Source organism: Rattus norvegicus, chromosome 12 (genome assembly GCF_021556685.1).
Source record: "Rattus norvegicus strain SHRSP/BbbUtx chromosome 12, alternate assembly SHRSP_T2T, whole genome shotgun sequence".
Classification (NCBI taxonomy): domain Eukaryota; kingdom Metazoa; phylum Chordata; class Mammalia; order Rodentia; family Muridae; genus Rattus; species Rattus norvegicus.
In genome coordinates, this window is record NC_141545.1 from 25931138 (window position 1) to 25949978 (window position 18841).

At 50.8% G+C, this 18841-nt stretch overlaps 3 protein-coding genes across 7 annotated transcripts in view; 1 reads left to right on the forward strand and 2 right to left on the reverse strand.

The window, feature by feature from the left end:
* Positions 1-18841, reverse strand: part of Zcwpw1 (zinc finger CW-type and PWWP domain containing 1) — a 218144-nt gene that overhangs the window by 30804 nt on the left and 168499 nt on the right. Inside the window, 1 exon segment of one of the 3 annotated variants that reach the window (NM_001432081.1) lies at positions 94-529. The exons of the other annotated variants lie outside the window; for them this stretch is intronic. Within the exon segment in view, the coding sequence (NP_001419010.1) occupies positions 94-148 (55 nt within the window). The 5' untranslated portion in view covers positions 149-529. 3 annotated transcript variants of the gene reach the window in all.
* Mepce (methylphosphate capping enzyme) lies at positions 313-5032 on the forward strand. The gene is given in 4 exon segments (NM_001100678.1): positions 313-2487; positions 3571-3789; positions 4224-4350; positions 4450-5032. Coding segments are annotated over 4 exon segments (1983 nt in total). The 5' UTR covers positions 313-903; the 3' UTR covers positions 4503-5032.
* Ppp1r35 (protein phosphatase 1, regulatory subunit 35) lies at positions 3246-7745 on the reverse strand. 3 transcript variants are annotated; one of them, XR_015634134.1, is made up of 6 exons: positions 7440-7738; positions 7113-7356; positions 6896-7032; positions 6609-6804; positions 4426-4556; positions 3246-3802 (listed from the first exon to the last, which is right to left on the reverse strand). XR_015634134.1 is itself a non-coding variant. In NM_001109451.1 (4 exons), exons 1-4 carry the CDS (start codon positions 7665-7667, stop codon positions 6631-6633), a joined length of 783 nt encoding a protein of 260 aa, NP_001102921.1. In that variant the 5' UTR covers positions 7668-7745; the 3' UTR covers positions 6552-6630. The 3 variants fall into 3 exon arrangements, 1 of the variants encoding a protein (NP_001102921.1); XR_015634135.1 differs by lacking the exons at positions 6609-6804; positions 6896-7032; NM_001109451.1 differs by lacking the exons at positions 3246-3802; positions 4426-4556 and having other exon boundaries at positions 6552-6804; positions 7440-7745.

Below are 18841 nucleotides of genomic sequence, written 5' to 3' on the forward strand. Positions count from 1 at the left end.
ACTAGATTGCTCATGAATAATTCATGAGCTTGCCCCTTTCCTGGGAATGCACAACCCTTGGAAACGTGCTGACGCACGCTGCGTGCATCTAACCTAAGGAAACGACGTCATACTCCCCGCCCCTAGGACGGAGGGGGCGGAGCATCATCTCCAGCACGTGTTGCCCCTTCAACCCGCGCAAGCCCAAAAGGACGGTGCGCAGGCGCTCTCTAGGAGGGGCGGGGATGGGGGAGGAAGGAGGCGGGGCAGGGAGGTTGTTGGGTTTAGAGCCGGGCGGAGACCGCGGAGCCTCATTCCTCAGGAACAAGGGTCGGGTGTCAAGGAGACCTTTTCACACCAGCTCCCGTTCCCCGCCTACGGTGGGTGGGATCTCACAGCAGAGACAAAGGATATCAGTAGGGCTTGGACTTAGCAGCGAAGGGAAGTCGGGTGTCCGTGTGGGGCGGTGGGCGTCTCGGGCTGGGGGAGGGTGAGGCTATTAGGGAGGGGGGGCTGTATTTAAACTCTCAGAGCCGTTAAGTTGGTTCGCACTCCCGATGCGCGCGCAGCCTGGGTGGTGGCGGAGCGCGCATGCGTGGGTCCTGGGCGAGCGGAACGCGCGCCCGTCGTGCGCGCTCGCGGCAGAGTGGTAGAGGCGGCGGAGAAAAGGGTGTCAGCGCACGCGCAGTTGGTTCCTCGGCTTGTCCGGGTCTCGCGGGCATCTTGTTTTGGTCTCGCGGGCGAGTGGAGCGCGCTTGGTGTGTTGCGGGAGGGAGGTGGAGGCGCTTGGGCGCGAGGCAGAGCTGCGCGCGCACTCGGGGAAGGAGGGAGTGAGGTGGTCTTAGGAAGGGTTACAGGGGGGCTTCCCCTTGATCTCTTCTCAGTACCCTCGCTTGGGAAGGGGAAATTAAACAGGGAGAGGAGATGATCGAGATGGCGGCGGAGAAGGAGCCCTTTCTGGTGCCAGCCCCACCGCCGCCGCTCAAAGATGAGTCGGGTGGAGGGGGCGGCCCCGAGGTGCGATCGCACCAAGAGGCTGCCTCCGGGGAGCTCCTCGACGGGACAGAACGCGGGCCGGGCCCACGCGCGCACTCGGCCGGGGCCACAGCCAGCGGAGGGGGCGGCCCCCAGGCACAGACGCATGGGGAGCCCCACGGGCGAGCTGCCGCTCCTGCGGACGTGGGGGAGGAGCGCCGGGGAGGGGGCGGGACGGACCTGGGTCCCCCAGCCCCTCCTCGACCTCGCAATGGCTACCAGCCCCACCGACCCCCAGGGGGTGGTGGGGGCAAAAGAAGAAATAGCTGTAACGTGGGGGGAGGGAGCGGTGGAAGCTTCAAACATCCGGCCTTCAAGAGGCGCCGGCGAGTGAATTCGGACTGCGACTCCGTGTTACCATCCAATTTCCTTCTGGGGGGTAATATATTTGATCCACTGAACCTGAATAGCCTCCTGGATGAGGAAGTGAGTCGCGCACTCAATGCGGAGACCCCAAAGTCATCCCCACTTCCGGCCAAGGGGAGAGACCCTGTGGAGATCCTCATCCCAAAAGATATCACTGACCCACTCAGTCTCAACACGTGCACTGATGAAGCCCATGTAGTGCTTGCTTCACCACTCAAGATTGGTCGCAAGCGCCATAGACACCGGGGACCGCACCACCAGCAGCAGCAGGCATCTGGAGGGAATGATAGCCAAGCTGTGCTGCCCACTGACCCTCTCACACCCTCAGTCCATGGGGAGGGTGCTACGCAGCAGCACAGAGGCCAGAACCGAGATGACCCTCAACCCTATGAACTCAACACAGCCATCAACTGCAGGGATGAAGTTGTGTCTCCCCTTCCGTCTGCCCTGCAGGGTTCCTCAGGCTCCCTTTCTGCCCCTCCAGCTGCCTCAGTTACCTCTGCACCCTCTTCCTCCTCCTCCCGACATCGCAAACGTCGCAGGACTTCCAGCAAGTCAGAGGCAGGGGCTAGGGGTGGAAGCCAGGGTTCCAAGGAAAAGGGCAGAGGGAGTGGGGGAGGCCGTCACCACCACCCACTACCTGCAACTGGCTTCAAAAAGCAACAGCTCAAGTTCCAGTATGGGAATTACTGCAAGTACTATGGCTATCGCAATCCTTCCTGTGAGGACATGCGCCTTAGGGTATTGAAGCCTGAGTGGTTTCAAGGCCGGGACGTCCTAGATCTGGGCTGCAACGTTGGCCATCTGACCCTAAGTATTGCCTGCAAGTGGGGCCCAGCCCGCATGGTGGGGCTGGACATTGATCCACGACTTATCCACTCTGCCCGCCAAAATATCCGACACTACCTGTCCGAGGAGCTTCGTCTCCAAGCTCAGACTTCTGAGGGGGACCCAGGGACAGAGGGGGAGGAAGGGACTACCACTGTCCGAAAAAGGAGCTGCTTCCCAGCCTCACTGACAGCCAGCCGGGGTCCCATCGCTGCACCCCATTTGCCCTTGGATGGAGCGGACACATCTGTCTTCCCCAACAATGTCGTCTTCGTCACGGTAAGAGTCCAGAGGCTCTTGGAATAGGGTCCCAATGTGAAGATGAGATTAAGTAGGGATGTGTTGGGGGGGATGGCCATATCCATGCATCTGTTCCTTCATACAAGAACCATCTCCCGGAGAGAACAGTCTGGATTGGCCAGAGAATCTCTGCTGGGTGTGTTATCTCTGCTCCTATAACGTGGAAAGTGGGATCTCTACCTTCAGGCTCTAACATCTGGTCTTTTCTCATGACTACAAACAAGGATCTCATCCCTAACATAGGGGGCTGACTTGTTCTGCTTCCAACTGGGACTAAAATCCAAACAATCCGCTTCCCTTGAGGGTAACCTCTCCTGTTGAGTCCAGATGGAACCTTGTCCTCAAATCTCCTGAGGGAGCCTGAAGTTGGGTGTCTGGGGGAGGGGAAACACTCCAATATGTGTAGTTTGGGACTTTGATAGGGACTTTATTTGCCTTTTTTCCCCAGATGCAGCACAGACTGCTGAAATTACTGGTCAGGAACTCATGGGCTTGTCTTCCCATGCTGACTGAACAATGAGAAGGGGCAGTGAAGGCAGGGCTCTACATGGAGCGAGTGCCCAGCCTGACATCATGCTAGTTCCCTCCATTACACAGTTGTTAGGCCATCCAGGGGAACTTTTGCCAGTGGCTTGGCCTGGGAAATGTCTCCCCAGGAATGGTGATGAGTTTACCTTCTTTAAAAAGAGATTTCTTAAGGTTATTTCCTTAGAGAAAGAACAGACCTGAAACACAGCTTAAGAGTCTCTGTCTTTAAAACAGTGCATGGCCTTTGTATGTGAGGTCTCCTGGGTAAGGGTTTTGGGAACACTGTAATTTCTCCAGTTAACCATTAGATAAATTAGCTCAATTTAAACCTAACCAGGCTCCCCTTTAAGTTTGTTTGGTTTAGCACCAGGAGCTTAAAAGGGAGAAGAGAACATGGGGCTAAAAGAGGGTGCTGTTGGGAAGAGCCTCAGGAAGCCACAGGGCTGAAGTGAGGTTCTCAGTCCTCAGGTGGTTGTGGGGCCAGCAGTGCTTCTCATCCCTCTTTTTGACATCTTCCCCTCTTCTGGCCCACAGGGTAACTATGTCCTGGACAGAGATGAGCTGGTGGATGCCCAAAGACCTGAGTATGATGTGGTGCTCTGCTTCAGCCTCACCAAGTGGGTGCACCTGAACTGGGGTGATGAGGGGCTGAAGAGAATGTTCCGCCGGATCTACCGGCATCTGCGACCTGGGGGCATTCTGGTCCTGGAGCCCCAACCGTGGTCGTCCTACTGCAGGAGAAAGTCTCTCACAGTGAGTTGGGTTTCTGTGGAGAGAGGGAATAATCACCTTTTTATTTTTACGGAGGACTGAGCCCCTTACCTCACACGTGGCAGGGATAACCTACCCTCTACCAGTGAGCTACAGCCCCAGTCCTTATTATTCAAGACTGTTTTTGTGTGTAGCCTTGGCTGTCCTGAAGCTTACTCTGGACCAGGCTCTCTTAAACTTAGAGACCCATCTGCCTCTGCCTCCTATGGACTGGAATTAAAGACTTGGACTGACAATAACCGGCCCCTTTTTATTTGGGGCTGGCTAAGCTGCTGGCCTGAACTGGCTCTGTGGTGCAGGCTGGTCTTGCCTCCACTACATCCTCCAGCTCAGACTTCCTGAGCAAGGAAAAGAGTGTCATAATTGGCCGAGGGAGAAAGGGTGGTAAGAAGTAACCCATTCCCTTTTTCCCTTAGGAAACAATCTATAAGAACTACTTTCGAATCCAGCTGAAGCCAGAACAGTTCAGCTCCTACCTGACATCTCCAGAGGTGGGTTTCTCCAGCTATGAGCTTGTGGCCACACCAAGTAACACCTCCAGAGGTAAGAATGGCTGGGAGGGGCTGGTCCTGGCCACAAGGGTACAGGCCCTGTGGAGAACCCCAAGGTCCTACCCACCTGCCTCTGTGTTCTTCCCTGCAGGCTTCCAGCGTCCGGTGTACTTGTTCCACAAGGCCCGATCTCCCAGCCACTGAGTGGCTTTCTGAGTTAGAAGTTGTGAAGAGGCTGCCCTTGCTGCTCCTGAGGACCTGGAAGAAGAGGAAATTATCCCAAGGTCTTTCCTAACTCCAAAAAGTTTCTCCTTTTCTTGGATCTGTAAAGAGCGCTTTTCCTAAGTTGCTACCCCACGTCTCCTCCCTGACACCTCTGGCACTTGAGCAAGCCCAGCTGTGCTGGAATTCCATCAGCTTCCTCTCCCAGCCTGCTGTGCTGGATGGCATGGACTGTTTGCTGACTCTGTCCTCCTAGGGCATGGGAAGGGGGAATGTCAAATTCTCTAGGCCCTTCCTCCTCTTCTCGGAAGATTTCCTGCTTCTCCTCAGCCTTTGTTCCTAGCTGCACTTAAATGGACCATGGTTGGACTAAGGGTGTTAGAGGGGAAATTTGGTAAGGAGACACACAGGTACTGTGAAAGTCCTTCTGCTGTCCCCGGTGGGAGGGAGCTGGGTTTGGAACATGAGAACAGCACAATAAACTTGATAACTAGGGCAGTGGCCCCCCTGCACCGGTGTCGGGCACTTTCTATCCGGGTACTAAGTGCTACCTGGTAGGAATGTGTGATCCCTTTGCCCATGCTAGTCTCTTGAGGGTAGGTTTTATTGGGTGTGGTAGTACATAGGCCTCTTATCCCAGCACTTGGGAGGCAGAGACAGGCAGGACCTCAAGGTGTGAAGCCAGCCTGGTTTGACTGCATAGTGATTCAGGGTCTCAAAGAAGTAGAGGTTAGAGAGGTCGGTAGTTTGGAAGACTGTTAGTACCTGTCTTAGGGTCACTATTGCTATGAAACACCATGACCAAAGAGTTGGGGAAGAGATTTATTCAGCTTGTGCTTCCATACCTCAGGGGAAGGCAAGGTCAGAAGGCAGGAGCTGATGCACAGGCCATTGAGGGGTGCTGCTTACTGAATTGTTCCTCGTGGCTTGCTCAGCCTTTCTTATAGACCCCAGGACTACCAGCCCACCCACAATGAGCCAGGCCCTCTCCTTGTCAACCACTAATTAAGAAAATGTCCTGTAGGCTGGCCTACAGCCTGATTAAAGAGGCACTTTCTCAGTTGAGGCTCCCTCCTCTCGAGCTTGCATCAATGTTGATAGAAACTAGGCAGTACAGTACCCTTATGCACTGCTTAAGATGGGGATGGGTCCAAGTTACCTTCCTCAGAATAAACCCCAGGTATGTGTGTATGGAAGTTTGAAGCAAGTTAACTTTAGAGTGCTTGACAGTGGAGGTAAAATGGAAGCAGAAATGGTTACCAGCCCAGAGCCACAAACCTGCTCCCCTTGGTGGAATGAGATGCCTGGGTGGTTTGCAAAGTATGGGTCTTGGTTAGTTTTTCAAGAGTGGCTGGAACCTTGAAAACTCTCTTAGTAGTCCCAGACAAGGTGGGTAACACTCAGATAAAAGGAAGCCAGCAAAGTCTCCTTTGAAGCAATCATTAAATGTTAAAACCCACATTTGGAGAAGTACTTTTTGCTCAGAAGTAGTGGTACATGCCTTTAGTCCCAGCACTTGGGAAGCAGAGGCAGGGCAAGTCTCTTGAGTTTAAGACTAGCTCGGTCTACAACAAGAGTTATAAGGCAACCAGAGCTATGTAGAAAGTTTTTACAATGGGGCAGTGTGTGTATGCAGTGTTGTTTTGAGACAGTATCAACTAACTTAGGTTGGCCTGGAATGCCTGCTCCTGTCTCTACCTCAAGTGTCCTTCATCATCACACCCAGCCAAAGTGGAACTTGGTGACCAGTTTTTGCCTTCACTCATGCACTCACTATGAGGACTGACCCTAGGGCTTTGTACATGCTTCATCAGATACTACCGCTGCTCTGAACCCACCCAGCCTGAAGCCATATCATAATATGAATTATATAACTATAAGGTTGTGATTTAAGTGAAGAGGAAGATCTGACCCCACACTTGGGACAGTGCTTTCCTCTTGCCATCGTAGAGTGGGGGTTGGGGGCTTCCAACCAGGACCTAAGACCTTGACACTTTGTCCTATCTAAGCTCCCAAGAACAGTTCCGTGATTTAGGGGAAAAAAACATTTTATTCTATGAAAAAACAGTTCGAACAAAAAATACAGACTAGCATTCCGGAGTTTTGAGGGCTATGCTTCCCAGCGCCTCAGCATCTGATGCATGAGAAAGGTATCTTCTGAAGGGCGGGGCCGGGCTTGAAGCCTTAGAGGGGGCAGCCCATCCACTGTCAAGTGCGGAGATTCATACCACAGAGAATCTGGGTTGCACAGCATGGTCATGTCGGGCCCCGGCCCAAGCACCTCCTGTGGGAAGGTGAGGCAGGTTACTCTCCGGGTGGAGGAAGAGAGCCCAGGGCATAGAGGGATGCCCAAGTCCCTGGATCCCATCCTTCACCTTCGGGGGCGGGGCTCGGGGCTGCGGTGGCAACATCGCCAACTTCTCCCTCAACGCCGCGTTCAGGACCTGCTCCTCCGGCACCTGCAGACTCACCAGGTCTCGGTAGAGCCGCTTAGAGCGTGGCACGTTCAACCCTGAGAGCGCAGGGAAGGCGGGGGTGAGGGACGCCCTTCACCCAGACCACCGCACCGGGCCGGCCGTCTGCCCCCCTCACCCTCTGCCACGGTCTCCTCCAGGACACAGCGGGTCTGGAACGACTTTCTCAGCTGCTCCTCCACCGCCTTCGAGGCATTAAATTGGCCGCTGGCGACAGCGGCGCGCGCGTTCTGCAGCTCCAGACTCAAAGCCAAACTGCTCTGCAGAGCCGGTGCCTCCAACTCATGACCGTCGCCCAGTGCACCAGCCGCCACTCGCGGCTCCGACCGGACAGGGGAGGGCGGCGCCAGTTGAAAACGAACCTGGGAGCAGAGGGCGGAATGTTGAGCAGCGGATTCCCGGGCCCTCGGCGGGCAGGGGGCCCGACCTTAACGCCGCCGCTCACCTGCCGCCCCCTCCGGCTACCGCCTCGCCGCCCCTTCCGCTGACCCGGGCTATTCTTCCGCTGCTTCGGACTCTCGGGCAGTGGGCTCGGGCTCAGACTCAAGTCCAAGCCCGGCTCGGTCTCTAGGACCCAGGGTTCCGGTGCTCGCGGCTCCGGGGGTGGCCCTAGGGTCTCCAAGGCCCCTTCGCTTTCAATGGACTCTAACGGGGACGTCCCGAAGTTCATCATCTTGTTGTAGGGATTTGGGATTTCGGGCTGCGGCGTCGCCTCTTTTCTCCCACCCTCGGGGGGCTACCACTACCGGAAACCGTTAGCCATTACCCACCGGTGTAAGACAACAAGCCCGCCGCGCCACTCCATTGGCGCTCCTGGACGTCATTCCCACCACTCCGCCCCCCAGCTTCCGGACGCACTTCCGCCCTCACTTGTTCGCCTTTAAGGGCAGGGCGTTAGAACAACGGTTCCCTAGGTGCTCAACGTTTTCCCATCAAGACTACTTTTCCTTTAGGGAACGCGAATGTAGCGTCCTTGCCTGTCAGATTCTTTTGCTCATTTGTTCTGGGATTGTTAGTCCTCTTTTACTGTAACAAAATCCTCACTGCTCCCGCTTCTAGAAGTCCTGAGCGGCGCGCCCCTCCCCTGCCGCCCAATGTTCCTTAAGGTTTTGGTCATTTCTGAATGCTGATCAAATCAAAGCTTCTCTGTACGTAGAAGCGGACTTGTTGCAAAATCCTATATTCTGATATATGAGTACGGAAATACAGGAATTAACGGAATATCGCCTTAATTTTAAATCCATGTCCTGGGGATTGGCAAGATGGCTCAGAGGTTAGGAAGGAGAGAACTCCCACAAGTTGTCTCAACTTGTCTAAGTGTTGTGATCAACTTGTCTAAGTGTTGTGATCAACACTTAGAGTAAGTAAAATCCACATCCTAGTCCCTCACACCCCCACCACCACCGCTTACACACACAGACACACACACAGAAGACGTTAAAAGCAATGACAGCTTGGGAGTTGGAAGCAGAAAAGAATCAATCTGAAGTTATTCAGAGCCATTCTTAGTGAACACATTGAGCTATGAGAGAGCCGGTTAATTAAACCCCAAAAACGTGACCTCCAATTCCATATCCTTAGACAATGGGAAATATCCGATTATTCATAGTTCCAAACTACAAATGCCTTTCAACAGATAAAAGGGTTAAAATGTGGTACACGAATACCATAAAACAGTACTCCGCAATAATGGAAAACAAACTATTGATATAGCAACTAGAGTGGATGATACTCTTTGCCAGTCTGCAAAGGATAGACAATGTGTGGTTTCTTTTACACTTTTAAGAATGGATAAAAGTTTGGCAGAGTGTGATGGTGCAAGCCTGGATTCCCAGTATTTGGAGGCAGCACAAGAGGATCTGGAATCCAAAGTCATCCTCAGCTACACAGAGAATTTAAGACCAGCCTGGGCTAAAAGGAGAGGGAAGGTAGAAGAGTATAAACCTTCCTGTATTAACTTCTTGTTTGCTTGCTTGCCTGCTTGCTTGCTTGCTTGCTTAAGACAGGGTCTCACTATCTCTGGCTGTCCTGGAACTCACTTTGTAGACCAGATGGCCTCGAACTCCCAGAAATCCACCTGCCTCTGTCTCCTGGATGCTGGAATTAAAGGCATGCACCACCACACCCTGCAAAAATAGGATTTTTTTTCTTCACATTTTTTTCTCTTGTGAGGTGGAGAAAGGAGCTTCCAGGCACAACATTGCCTGATTCTGTGGTTCTTCAACAACAACAGCAGCAACAACCAAAACAAAATGGAGCTTCTGTTTCTCTTCATCAAGAATCTAGATAGTCACAAGAAGTCGAATGCTCTTGCTGGAAGCTGGGTCGCTTGGGGCAGTGGGAGGAAGCAAGTGGGGAGCCATCCATACAGAATTCATGTTAAAGGGTTCCTCGAGGGTCTTCCACGAAGATCCAGAGGCTGGCACCCAGGGGACAGACAGCAGCATCACTGGAGATGGCTCACGGGAAAGTGCTTGCCGCACAAGCATTAGAATCTGAATTCAGAGACCGACAGTGGCGGCTCACACCTCTATTTCGGCACCCGGGAGGCAGAAGCAGGCAGATCTCTGAGTTTAAGACCAGCCTGGTCTATAGAGTGTGATCCAGGACAGCCAGGGCTACACAAAGATACTCATCTTGAAAAGCAAACAAAAGGGGACTGGGAGATGGCTCAGTGGTTAAGAGCACTGACTGCTCTTCCAGAGGACCTGAGTTCAAATCCCAGCAACCACATGGTGGCTCACAACCATCTGTAATGGGATCCGATGCCCTCTTCTGGTGTGTCTGAAGACAGTGACAGTGAGAACAGTATACTCACATATATAAAATAAATCTTTAAAATAAAAAGGCAAAAAGAAAAGAAAAGAAAAAGGGGGGAAAAGGAATAAGAAAGAATCTGAGTTTTGATTCTCAGCATCTATGTAAAACCCAGTAACCCCAGTGCTGGATTCCAGGGGTCAATGGCCAGCCAGCCAGCCAGCCAAACATTGAGTTCCAGGCTCACATCCAGTCACTGCCTTAACAAACAAGGTGAGAGAGGAAGACACCTGCTGTTCATGGTCTACACACACACACACACACACACACATGAATGGAGCAACTGCACCTACACACAGGTCTACACATAGATGTGCACAGGTGAACTCACATGCATAGAGCACACATTCATGAAAAGAAAACCAGCATCTTATGTTGATGTAAAAGCAGGCTGACTGGTACACAGTGTCTACCTTTGGATGAGCCTGAGACTAAAGGGTTTCTAATGCCAAACACAGCTCGAACCTTAAAGGTAATAGGATACTTTATTGTGAAACCAAAAGGAGCGTGACCATGGTCCGGAAAAAGATTCAGATCACCCCAAATACCACACCCCAATATGGTAACGGGGCCATAATGTTTTTGCATTAACAAAGAACAAAGACAATTACAAATCAAGGTATCTCTCAAATACCCAGCTGGGAACATCAGGTATGGGTTAGAGCAGAGAGGCCATCTCTGTTATATACCTCGGATGAGATCCAAGGACATTCTCAGCCTTTGGGTTGGGGAAGCTGTTTATACTTTTCTAAAAAGATTTTACCTGATAATTGGGTAAATTAACATCATCCTACCCCATTCTCCTTTCAAGGACGCTATGTCAAATACAAGAGCAGGGCAATGAATAATTTATTAGGAGGGCAAGGGAAGGTGTGTGTGTGTGTGTGTGTGTGTGTGTGTGTGTGTGTGTGTGTGTCACTTATATATATATAAATGAGTTTTGCTTTCCACTCTTTCTTTTTAAAGAAAACCCAGTGTGGGCTGGAGAGATGGCTCAGAGGTTAAGAGCACTGACTGCTCTTCCAAGGTCCTGAGTTCAATTCCCAGCAACCACGTGGTGGCTCACAACCATCTGTAATGGGATCTTCTGGTGTGTCTGAAGTCAGCGTACAGTGTACTCACATACATAAAATCTTAAAATACAATCTTAAATCACATACAATAAATCACATACAATAATCACATACAATAAATCTTAAAAGAAAGAAAAAGAGGAGAAAACCCAATGAAAGGCAGACAAGACACCTCAGTGGGCCAAGATGCTTGCTGCCAAGCCTGGTGACCTGAATTTGTTCCCTGGGAACCCCACAGTGGAAGAAGAAAACCAGCTCCAGCAAGTTGTCCTCTGACTTACACACAAACACAGGTCTTAGCATGAGCTAGTCCACACCCACATCTAAAAATAAATGTTACAATTTAAGGGGGGGGGGGGGTTGTGTTGTAGCTCAGCAGAGCAGAGTGCTTTCCCAGTACCAGGAAAAAAAAAAAAAAAGATGGCAACCAGGGTGGGTTTGTACTGGGTCCTGTCTTTGTTCCTGGCACTAGACTTCTCTCTCCTCCCTTGTATGTCCTTTACAACATCATCCTACCCCGTTCTCCTTTCATTGTTTTGTCAGCAAATGAATGGGATGTCAAGAATTCTGGCCGGGGGGTTGGGGATTTAGCTCAGTGGTAGAGCGCTTGCCTAGGAAGCACAAGGCCCTGGGTTCGGTCCCCAGCTCCAAAAAATAGAACCAAAAAAAAAAAAAAAAAAAAAGAATTCTGGCCGGCCAAAGACCCTCCTGTGTTTGGGGGAAGGGGAGTTTCCAAGACACAGTTCTTACTCTGTCCAAACTCAGCCCCTAGCACCTGGTCTTGCACACGCCCCTTCCAAGCCAACCCTGGCTCCATTCATGACGCCAGCTTTGTGCAATGAGGAAAGAAGGTAGGACTGGAAATGTGGCCCCAGGGAGGTTATAACCCCATAAGGCATGCCACACCTGCCACCTGTGGAATTGTTGGCATGGACCACTGAGAGAGACAGACGTGATCATGCGTGTAACCCCAGCCAGGGAAGCTGAAGCAGGGAGGTCACAAATTCACAGCTAGCCTTGGCTGTAAGAGAGACCCTGTCAGGGGGTGTCAGGGGGTGCCTAGCAGGCATGAGACTCTGGATTCCATCTCCAGAACCTCCTAAAACAAGGTGTACATGCCTGTAGTCTCAGCACCCCAGAGATGGACACAGAAGAATTAGTAGTCCAGTCATCGCCTTCTCCACAGGAAGTTGGAGGTCAACCTAGATACACTTGACTCTGTGTCTTTAAAAAGAAGAAGCTGGGCAGTGGTGGCGTACGCCTTTAATCCCAGCACTTGGGATGCAGAGACAGGTGGATCTCTGAGTTCTTTACTTTTCTATCATTTTTATGTGTATGCCTGTGTGCCTGAGAGCACATATGTGCACCACATGCCTGAAGTGCCCTTGAGAGACAGAGAGAGAGAGAGCATAGGATCCCCTAGAACCTGAGTTCCAGATAGTTGTGAGCTGCCTGATGTACGTGCTGGGAACTGAATCTGGGTCCTGTGCAAGAGGAGCAAGTGCTTGTGACCACTGAGCCACCTCTCCATCCCCTCGTCCTCTTCCTTGCCTCTTTCATAAAGACATCCTTTTCCTGGAGACAGATGTAACACTTCTCACGCACCCAGTGGGGATTTACTGTCCCTACTTCTGGCTTACTCAGCACTATTTTAGACTCAAAGAGAGTCGTCACGTTCAATAAATCACAACCTTAAAACCTTTTCCCCACTGGGAGACAAGATCTGTAAACCGAGGCTGGCTTTGAGCTCCCTGCATAGCCCACAGTGACTTTGAACTCCTCATCCTCCTGAGTCCAACCTCTGAATTGTTGGGATTCCAAGTGTATAGCGTCATAACGGGGCTTCTGTGGTACCAGAGCTGGAACCCAGCACCTCACGCATGCAAGGTGAGCACTCTACCAACTGAGTTGTGTCCCCAGCTCTCCAACAAAGTCCTTTATTTCTTTAACCGATGTATTTGTTCTTACTTACCTTGGTGCTCTGCCTACATGTTTATCTGTGTAAGGGTGTCAGATGCCACACAACCAGAATTACAGACAGTTGTGAGTTGCTATGTGGGTGCCAGGAATTGAACCCAGGTCCTTTGGAAGGGCAGCCAGTACTCTTTTTTTTTTTTCCTTTTTCTTTTCTTTTTTTCTTTCAGAGCTGGAGACCGAACCCAGGTCCTTGCGCTTCCTAGGTAAGTGCTCTACCACTGAGCTAAATCCCCAGCCCCCCTGCCAGTACTCTTAATGGCTGAGCCTCTATCCAGCCCCCACTTTACAGCATTTTTTTTTTTTTGAGATAGGGTTTCCCAATGTAACTCTGGCTGTCTTGGAACTTTCTCTGTAGACCAGGCTGGCCTCGAACTCAGGCCTCCACCTGCCTCTACCTCCTGAGTGCTAGGATTAAAGGTGTGCGCCACTACCGCCCAGCACCAGGATCCCTTTAATAGCAACTAATATGTATCGAGTTGTTACAATGTGTGTCCTCTGATCCTTCAGACAATCTCGTGATTCAGATTTTAACCCCCACCCCACTTTACACTTGAAAAAAAACAAGACTCAGAACAGTTAGTTAACCAACTCACCGCAGGAAAGCATTGCTTTTGGCCACTTCCAGTGCCTTTGGTTTCTCCTTTTTGACAATGTCCCCTGTATCTCTGGCTGGTCTTAAACTTCCTCTGTAGCTACTATGCCCTTGAACTCCTGATTCTCCTGCCTCTACCTCCAAAACGTTCTGAAACTGCAGTTTGTGCTACCATGCCCAGCTCAAAGTGGCACTTTTCAACACACGGATGGGAGGACTAGGTCAGATATTTAGAAACAATAGGCCCACTTAGGAGACAATGATTAAAAGCAAGAACTGTGTTGGTCTGAAGTGGACGAATTAGTTGCTGAGCTGAACAAGCATCATTAGAAGTCTTTCTAGAAGGCTGTGACAGCTTGTTTGCAAGCTTGTGGCTCTAGCTTTAAAAATTGGGGGGGGGGGTGAAGCCAGGAGTAGTGACACACACCTTTAATCCCAGCAGAGGCAGATCTATGAGTTCGAGGGTAGCTTGGTCTACAAAGTTAGTTCCAGGACAGCCTGTCCTAAAAAAGGGGGTGGAGGATGTGTTGAGACAGGCAAGTTATTACCATATATCCCTGGCTGGCCAGGCTGGCCCATACTTAAAAATCTTCATTACATTTATGTGGTGTGTGTGTGTGTGTGTGTGTGTGTGTGTGTGTGTGTGTGTGTGTGTGTGTGTAGGCCAGAAACAGCCTTGGGTGTCATTCCACAGGAGGTACCATCCGCTATCTATTTATTTATGTATTTGGACAGGGTCTCTCACTGGCCGGCAAGTCACCAGTTGAGCTAGGCTGACTCTAGGAAGTCTCAGGGTTGCTTCTGTCTCTGCCTTCCCATGTGCCACTCACTCCTGGCTTCTTGGTTGTTGCTACTGTTTTGGCTTTTGTTTTTATACGGGAATTCTAGGAATGGAATTCATGTCTGCCTTTCCTTTAGTCTTGGTCACAGCTACCTGAGTGTTTCTATTTTAAGTCTGGCAATTTTAATTTCAGGTATGTGATGGACCATGAAAAACTAACTCCCAGGAGGAGATGACCTCTGAGGTGGGTCTCTCTTGATCACTAGATCAGGTGGTTTGGGAGAGCGTCCAGGCTGACTGAAACGGAGATGCTGGGATGGAACTCAGTTGGGAGAGTGCTTAGGTAGCATGCACAAAGCCTTGTAAACGCGGTGGCACCGGTCTGTAATCCCAGCCCTTGGGAGGCAGACGCAGGTGGATCTCTGTGGGTTCAAGATCTGTCCCCAGAATTAGTTCCAGGACAGCCAAGGCTACACAGCGAAACCCTGTCTCAAAACAATGAAAAAAGAAGAAAAAAGGGGTGGGGGATTGAAGAAGTAGAGGAGTCGGGGTGGGGAGAGGAGAAGAAGGACAAAGAAGGCAGCTTTCTTTTCCTCGGGGATCACTGCCTCTTCCACCTCCAGAGACCCAGCACCGTCTCCCTCCTGCTTGGCCAGCCCCTCCTCTGATAACTCACACTCATTTTCTAGGACTCTGAGATGGACCCTTTCGGAACAGGTCAGAATGGAAGCCAACTGTAGAGAGAATATTTTATGTGCCGTACGGATGCCTCACCTGTCAATTAAAAGCCTACGGCCTATGGCTTTGGCAGGAAATATAGGTGGGACATCGGGAATAAGAAAGGATTCTGGGATAGAACGAGGGGCAGAGATGAGAAGAGACAGATGTGTGGTATCTGAGCCCAGGTAACCAACCTTGTGGCAAAATGTAGGTTAAAACAAACCGGATATTTTAAGTTATAGCTCATCAGAGAAGAGCCTAGCTATACGGCCAACGTATTTGTAAATATATTTTAAGTCTGAGTCTTATCTCTGGGAGGAAGAAACAGCCAACAGACTGAGAAAAAGCGAGTTCTACACACTGGATCCGTCTACACCCACCGTCTTTCTTTTCACAAGCCTCCCTGCCTGTGCTGCCTGTGCTCAGCCAAGCTCAGACAGGACTAGCAGAAGGAGTCAGGTGAGATGTGTGGAAGGCTCTCAAGGCTGCTGGCTAAATGCTTCTTCCTTGACCTGCCTCCCACTCTTGATGTTGAAGGGAGAGTAAGGATGCCACCCCTTTCCTTGAGCCCACAGTCTCCGGCCCAACCCAACTCCTGAACCTGTAACTACCTGTGAGGTTATTCCCCAGTGACTGTTTGGGCCTGCCTGTTTGGCCCTCTGTATAGACCATGGAACTCTCCCTGCTCCTCTGTCTCCCTACCTCCCTCTCTTATCTCAGCCTTTTCAGTAACTGGAATTCAGGGATGTGTTGCCAACTGGGCCCAGCCAGCTAAGAGAATGCAGAATTTGGAGTAGTACTCTGCGTGAGATGCAGGATCGGCCATGTGTCTTAGAAACAAACTCTTCTTCACTGCTAACATCAAGTCTCAAGAATGGAGGGTCCAGGAACTGAGGTCCATCCTCAGTTGGTAAAGCACTTATCTTAGCACGCACAAAGCCCTCTGTTTCATCCCCAACACCACATTAAATAACATCAACAGACAAAAATAGCAGGCATGTGGATTTTTTTTTAAGATTTTTATTTATTTTATGTATTGAGTACACTGCAGCTCTTCAGACACACCAGAAGAGGGCATCAGATCCCATTACAGATGGTCGTGAGCCACCATGTGGTTGCTGGGAATTGAACTCAGGACCTCTGAAAGAGCAGTCCACGCTCTTAATCACTGAGCCATCTCTCCAGCCCAGGCATGTGGATTCTTACAGGATCAGGTAGAAGTCCAAGGTCATCCTCTTTTACGTCGTGAGTTTGAGGCTAGCCTGGGCTACTGAGTAAATTCAAAGCCAGCCTGAGTCTCATCTCGAAATAAGATGTAAAAGGATCACCATGCATATTATTTCTATAAGCCCACCACAAAGAAGGCTGGAGCAAAAGAATTGAGAGTTTAAGGCTAGCCTGAGCTACGTAGTGAGGCTGTGTCTTCTAAAAAGTACGGAGCTGGAGAGATGACTCCCCCAGAACACCTAGGTTTGGTTCCCCAGCCCTTATGTTGCAGCTCACCCCCATCTGTAACTCCAGTTCCAGGGTCTCTAATTCGGGGACCAGGTATGCACGTGGTGCACAGACAAAAGCAGGCCGAACACCCACATACACAGTATAAAAATTGTTTAAAAGTAACTGTGTGTGTTGGGTGTGGTGGGGGATATAATGGGTAAAGTTCCTGCTGCCCAATCATGAGGACCTGAGTTCAAGTCCCACATTAAATACCTGGGTGTGGTAACAGACATGCATGGGTAATCCTAGTGCTGGAGCAGCAGAGATCCCTGAATGGCCGGCTAGCCTAGCAAAATTGTCCAGCCCCAGGTCTCAGGGAGAAACCCTGAGTAGCAAAAAAACAAGGTGGAGAGGGGCTGAGAATGCACCAATTAACTACTCTCTCTACATGCACACACACACACACACACACACACACACACACACACACACACACACACACACACACGTTGGGGGTTGGTGGAGAGGAGTTTGGGAGTGTGGTTCAGTGGTAAAGCACTTGCCCATGGCTGGGTGGTAGAGCGCTCACCTAGCACACACCAAGCACTGGGTTTGATCTCATATGCATAGTGCATATCTGGATAGAGCAGAGATTCTCAACCTTCCTAATGCTGCCACCCTTTAATACAGTTCCTCTTGCTGTGCTGACCCCAACCATAACATTATTTCCATTGTTACTCCATAACTGTAATTTTGCTACTGTTATGAATCCTAGAGTAAATACCCATGTTTTCCAATGGCTTAGGCGACCTCTGAAAGGATTGTTCTACCCATCCCATCCCCACAAAAGGGATCGAGACCCAGAGGTTGAGAACCACTGGGGTTGTGCCTTGGGGGTGGGAGGATTGTTTGTTTTTTTAAACAAGGTGGCTAACCCTGCCTATCTCTCTTTACTGCCCCCTTGTGGTCAGGGTGCAAATTACAACTCACAAGTAACATCCCTGTGTGTGTACAGGTGTGTATTCGTGTGTGTGTGTGTGTGTGTGTGTGTGTGTGTGTGTGTGTGTGTTACTATATGTACATATGGAAGAGTCAGAGGACAGCTTATATGTCTTTTCTCCTTCCGCCATATGGGCCCCAGGAGTTATATTTCGGTGTCAGTCTCGATGGCCGGAGCCTTAACCTGCTGAGCCATCTCACTGGCCCTCCACCTTGGTTTGTGAAACAGGGTCTCTTGGTGAACCCGAAGGTCACCCATTCTGCTAGACTGACTGTCTGGCTGGTGTATGTGCTGCCCAGCCTGTCATTTTACAACGGGTTCTGCTGATTCAAACTCAGGTCCTCAGGCAGCTGACGATGGCCTCGAACTTCTGATCTTCCCACCTCTGCCTCCCTAGTGTTGGGGTTACAGGAATGTACTACTTTGCCTAGTTCGTGCAGTGCTGAGGATTGAACCCAAGGCTTTGTGCGTTCTAGGTAAGGCCTCCCTAACATCTGAGCCAAAGCCCCAGTCTCTGACTTCCAGGATCATCGTGCAAAACAGCTGCCAGCCCTTCCTATCTCCTCTCCTTCCCCCGAAACCCCACCCTTACCTTCCTCCTTTCTCTACTCTTCTCTCCCGCCCAAGGAACGTGCTGACACCTTTAAGTTTCCCTAGCTTCAAACATTGCTGCTAACCCCAAGCCCTGAAAACCCTCAAATCTCTATAAGTTTCTATTTGTGTTTCCTTGGGGAGCTACCTCATGTACAAGAGGGCAGGCGGAGAGGGAGGGCGGGACAGGATTGCAAGCCCAGGGTGCCCTCTCTTGTTGCCTCATGCATACACAGCCTCCCTCCCAATTACTTCATAGGATTCTTCCCCCTCTCAGCTAATGAGTCACAGCTCCTGCTTACCCTCCTCAGCCCACCCTGACACCCCGACACCCCCCCCCCCGGTCTTCCCTAGCCTTGCTCAGAGCTCATGTGGCTTCCAGACAACCCTGGGAAGCATTGTATTCTAAGGCTCTCAACAGGGTCCAGGCAACGGAACCAAATTTCTTCCCCAGCAGATGAATCTCCTGCAGTCCCAAGTGGGCATCCTCAGAATCACAGCGTCCGAGGCTGGTATGACGTCACACTCTTGCCATCACCGCATATGAGAGACTGAGGCAGAAGAACCAGTAGTCTAAGATCATCCTCAATCTGCAGATTGAGTTTGAGTCCAGCCCGGGCTGCATGGAGTCCTTCTAGATAAAAGCTACTAAGCCTGGTGTCCTGAATTCAACCCCTGTGATTTACATGGTTCAGTAGAGGATCGGTAGAGAGAACCGATTCCTGCCAAGTTGTCACCCAGTCACATGACCACTATGGCACACACACACACACACACACACACACACACACGCACACACACGCACACGCACACACACAGAGACATCCTTAACTGGAGGGCCTGGATGAGTCCCTAGACC

Excerpts from the sequence above, each read along its gene's own strand:
- Ppp1r35 (NM_001109451.1), bottom strand. The coding sequence starts at position 7,667 with ATGATGAACTTCGGGACGTCCCCGTTAGAGTCCATTGAAAGCGAAGGG. Across the intron at positions 7,357-7,439 it reads GTAGCCGGAGGGGGCGGCAG|GTTCGTTTTCAACTGGCGCC; the intron begins GTGAGCGGCGGC and ends CTCTGCTCCCAG. Across the intron at positions 7,033-7,112 it reads GGAGGAGACCGTGGCAGAGG|GGTTGAACGTGCCACGCTCT; the intron begins GTGAGGGGGGCA and ends CTGCGCTCTCAG.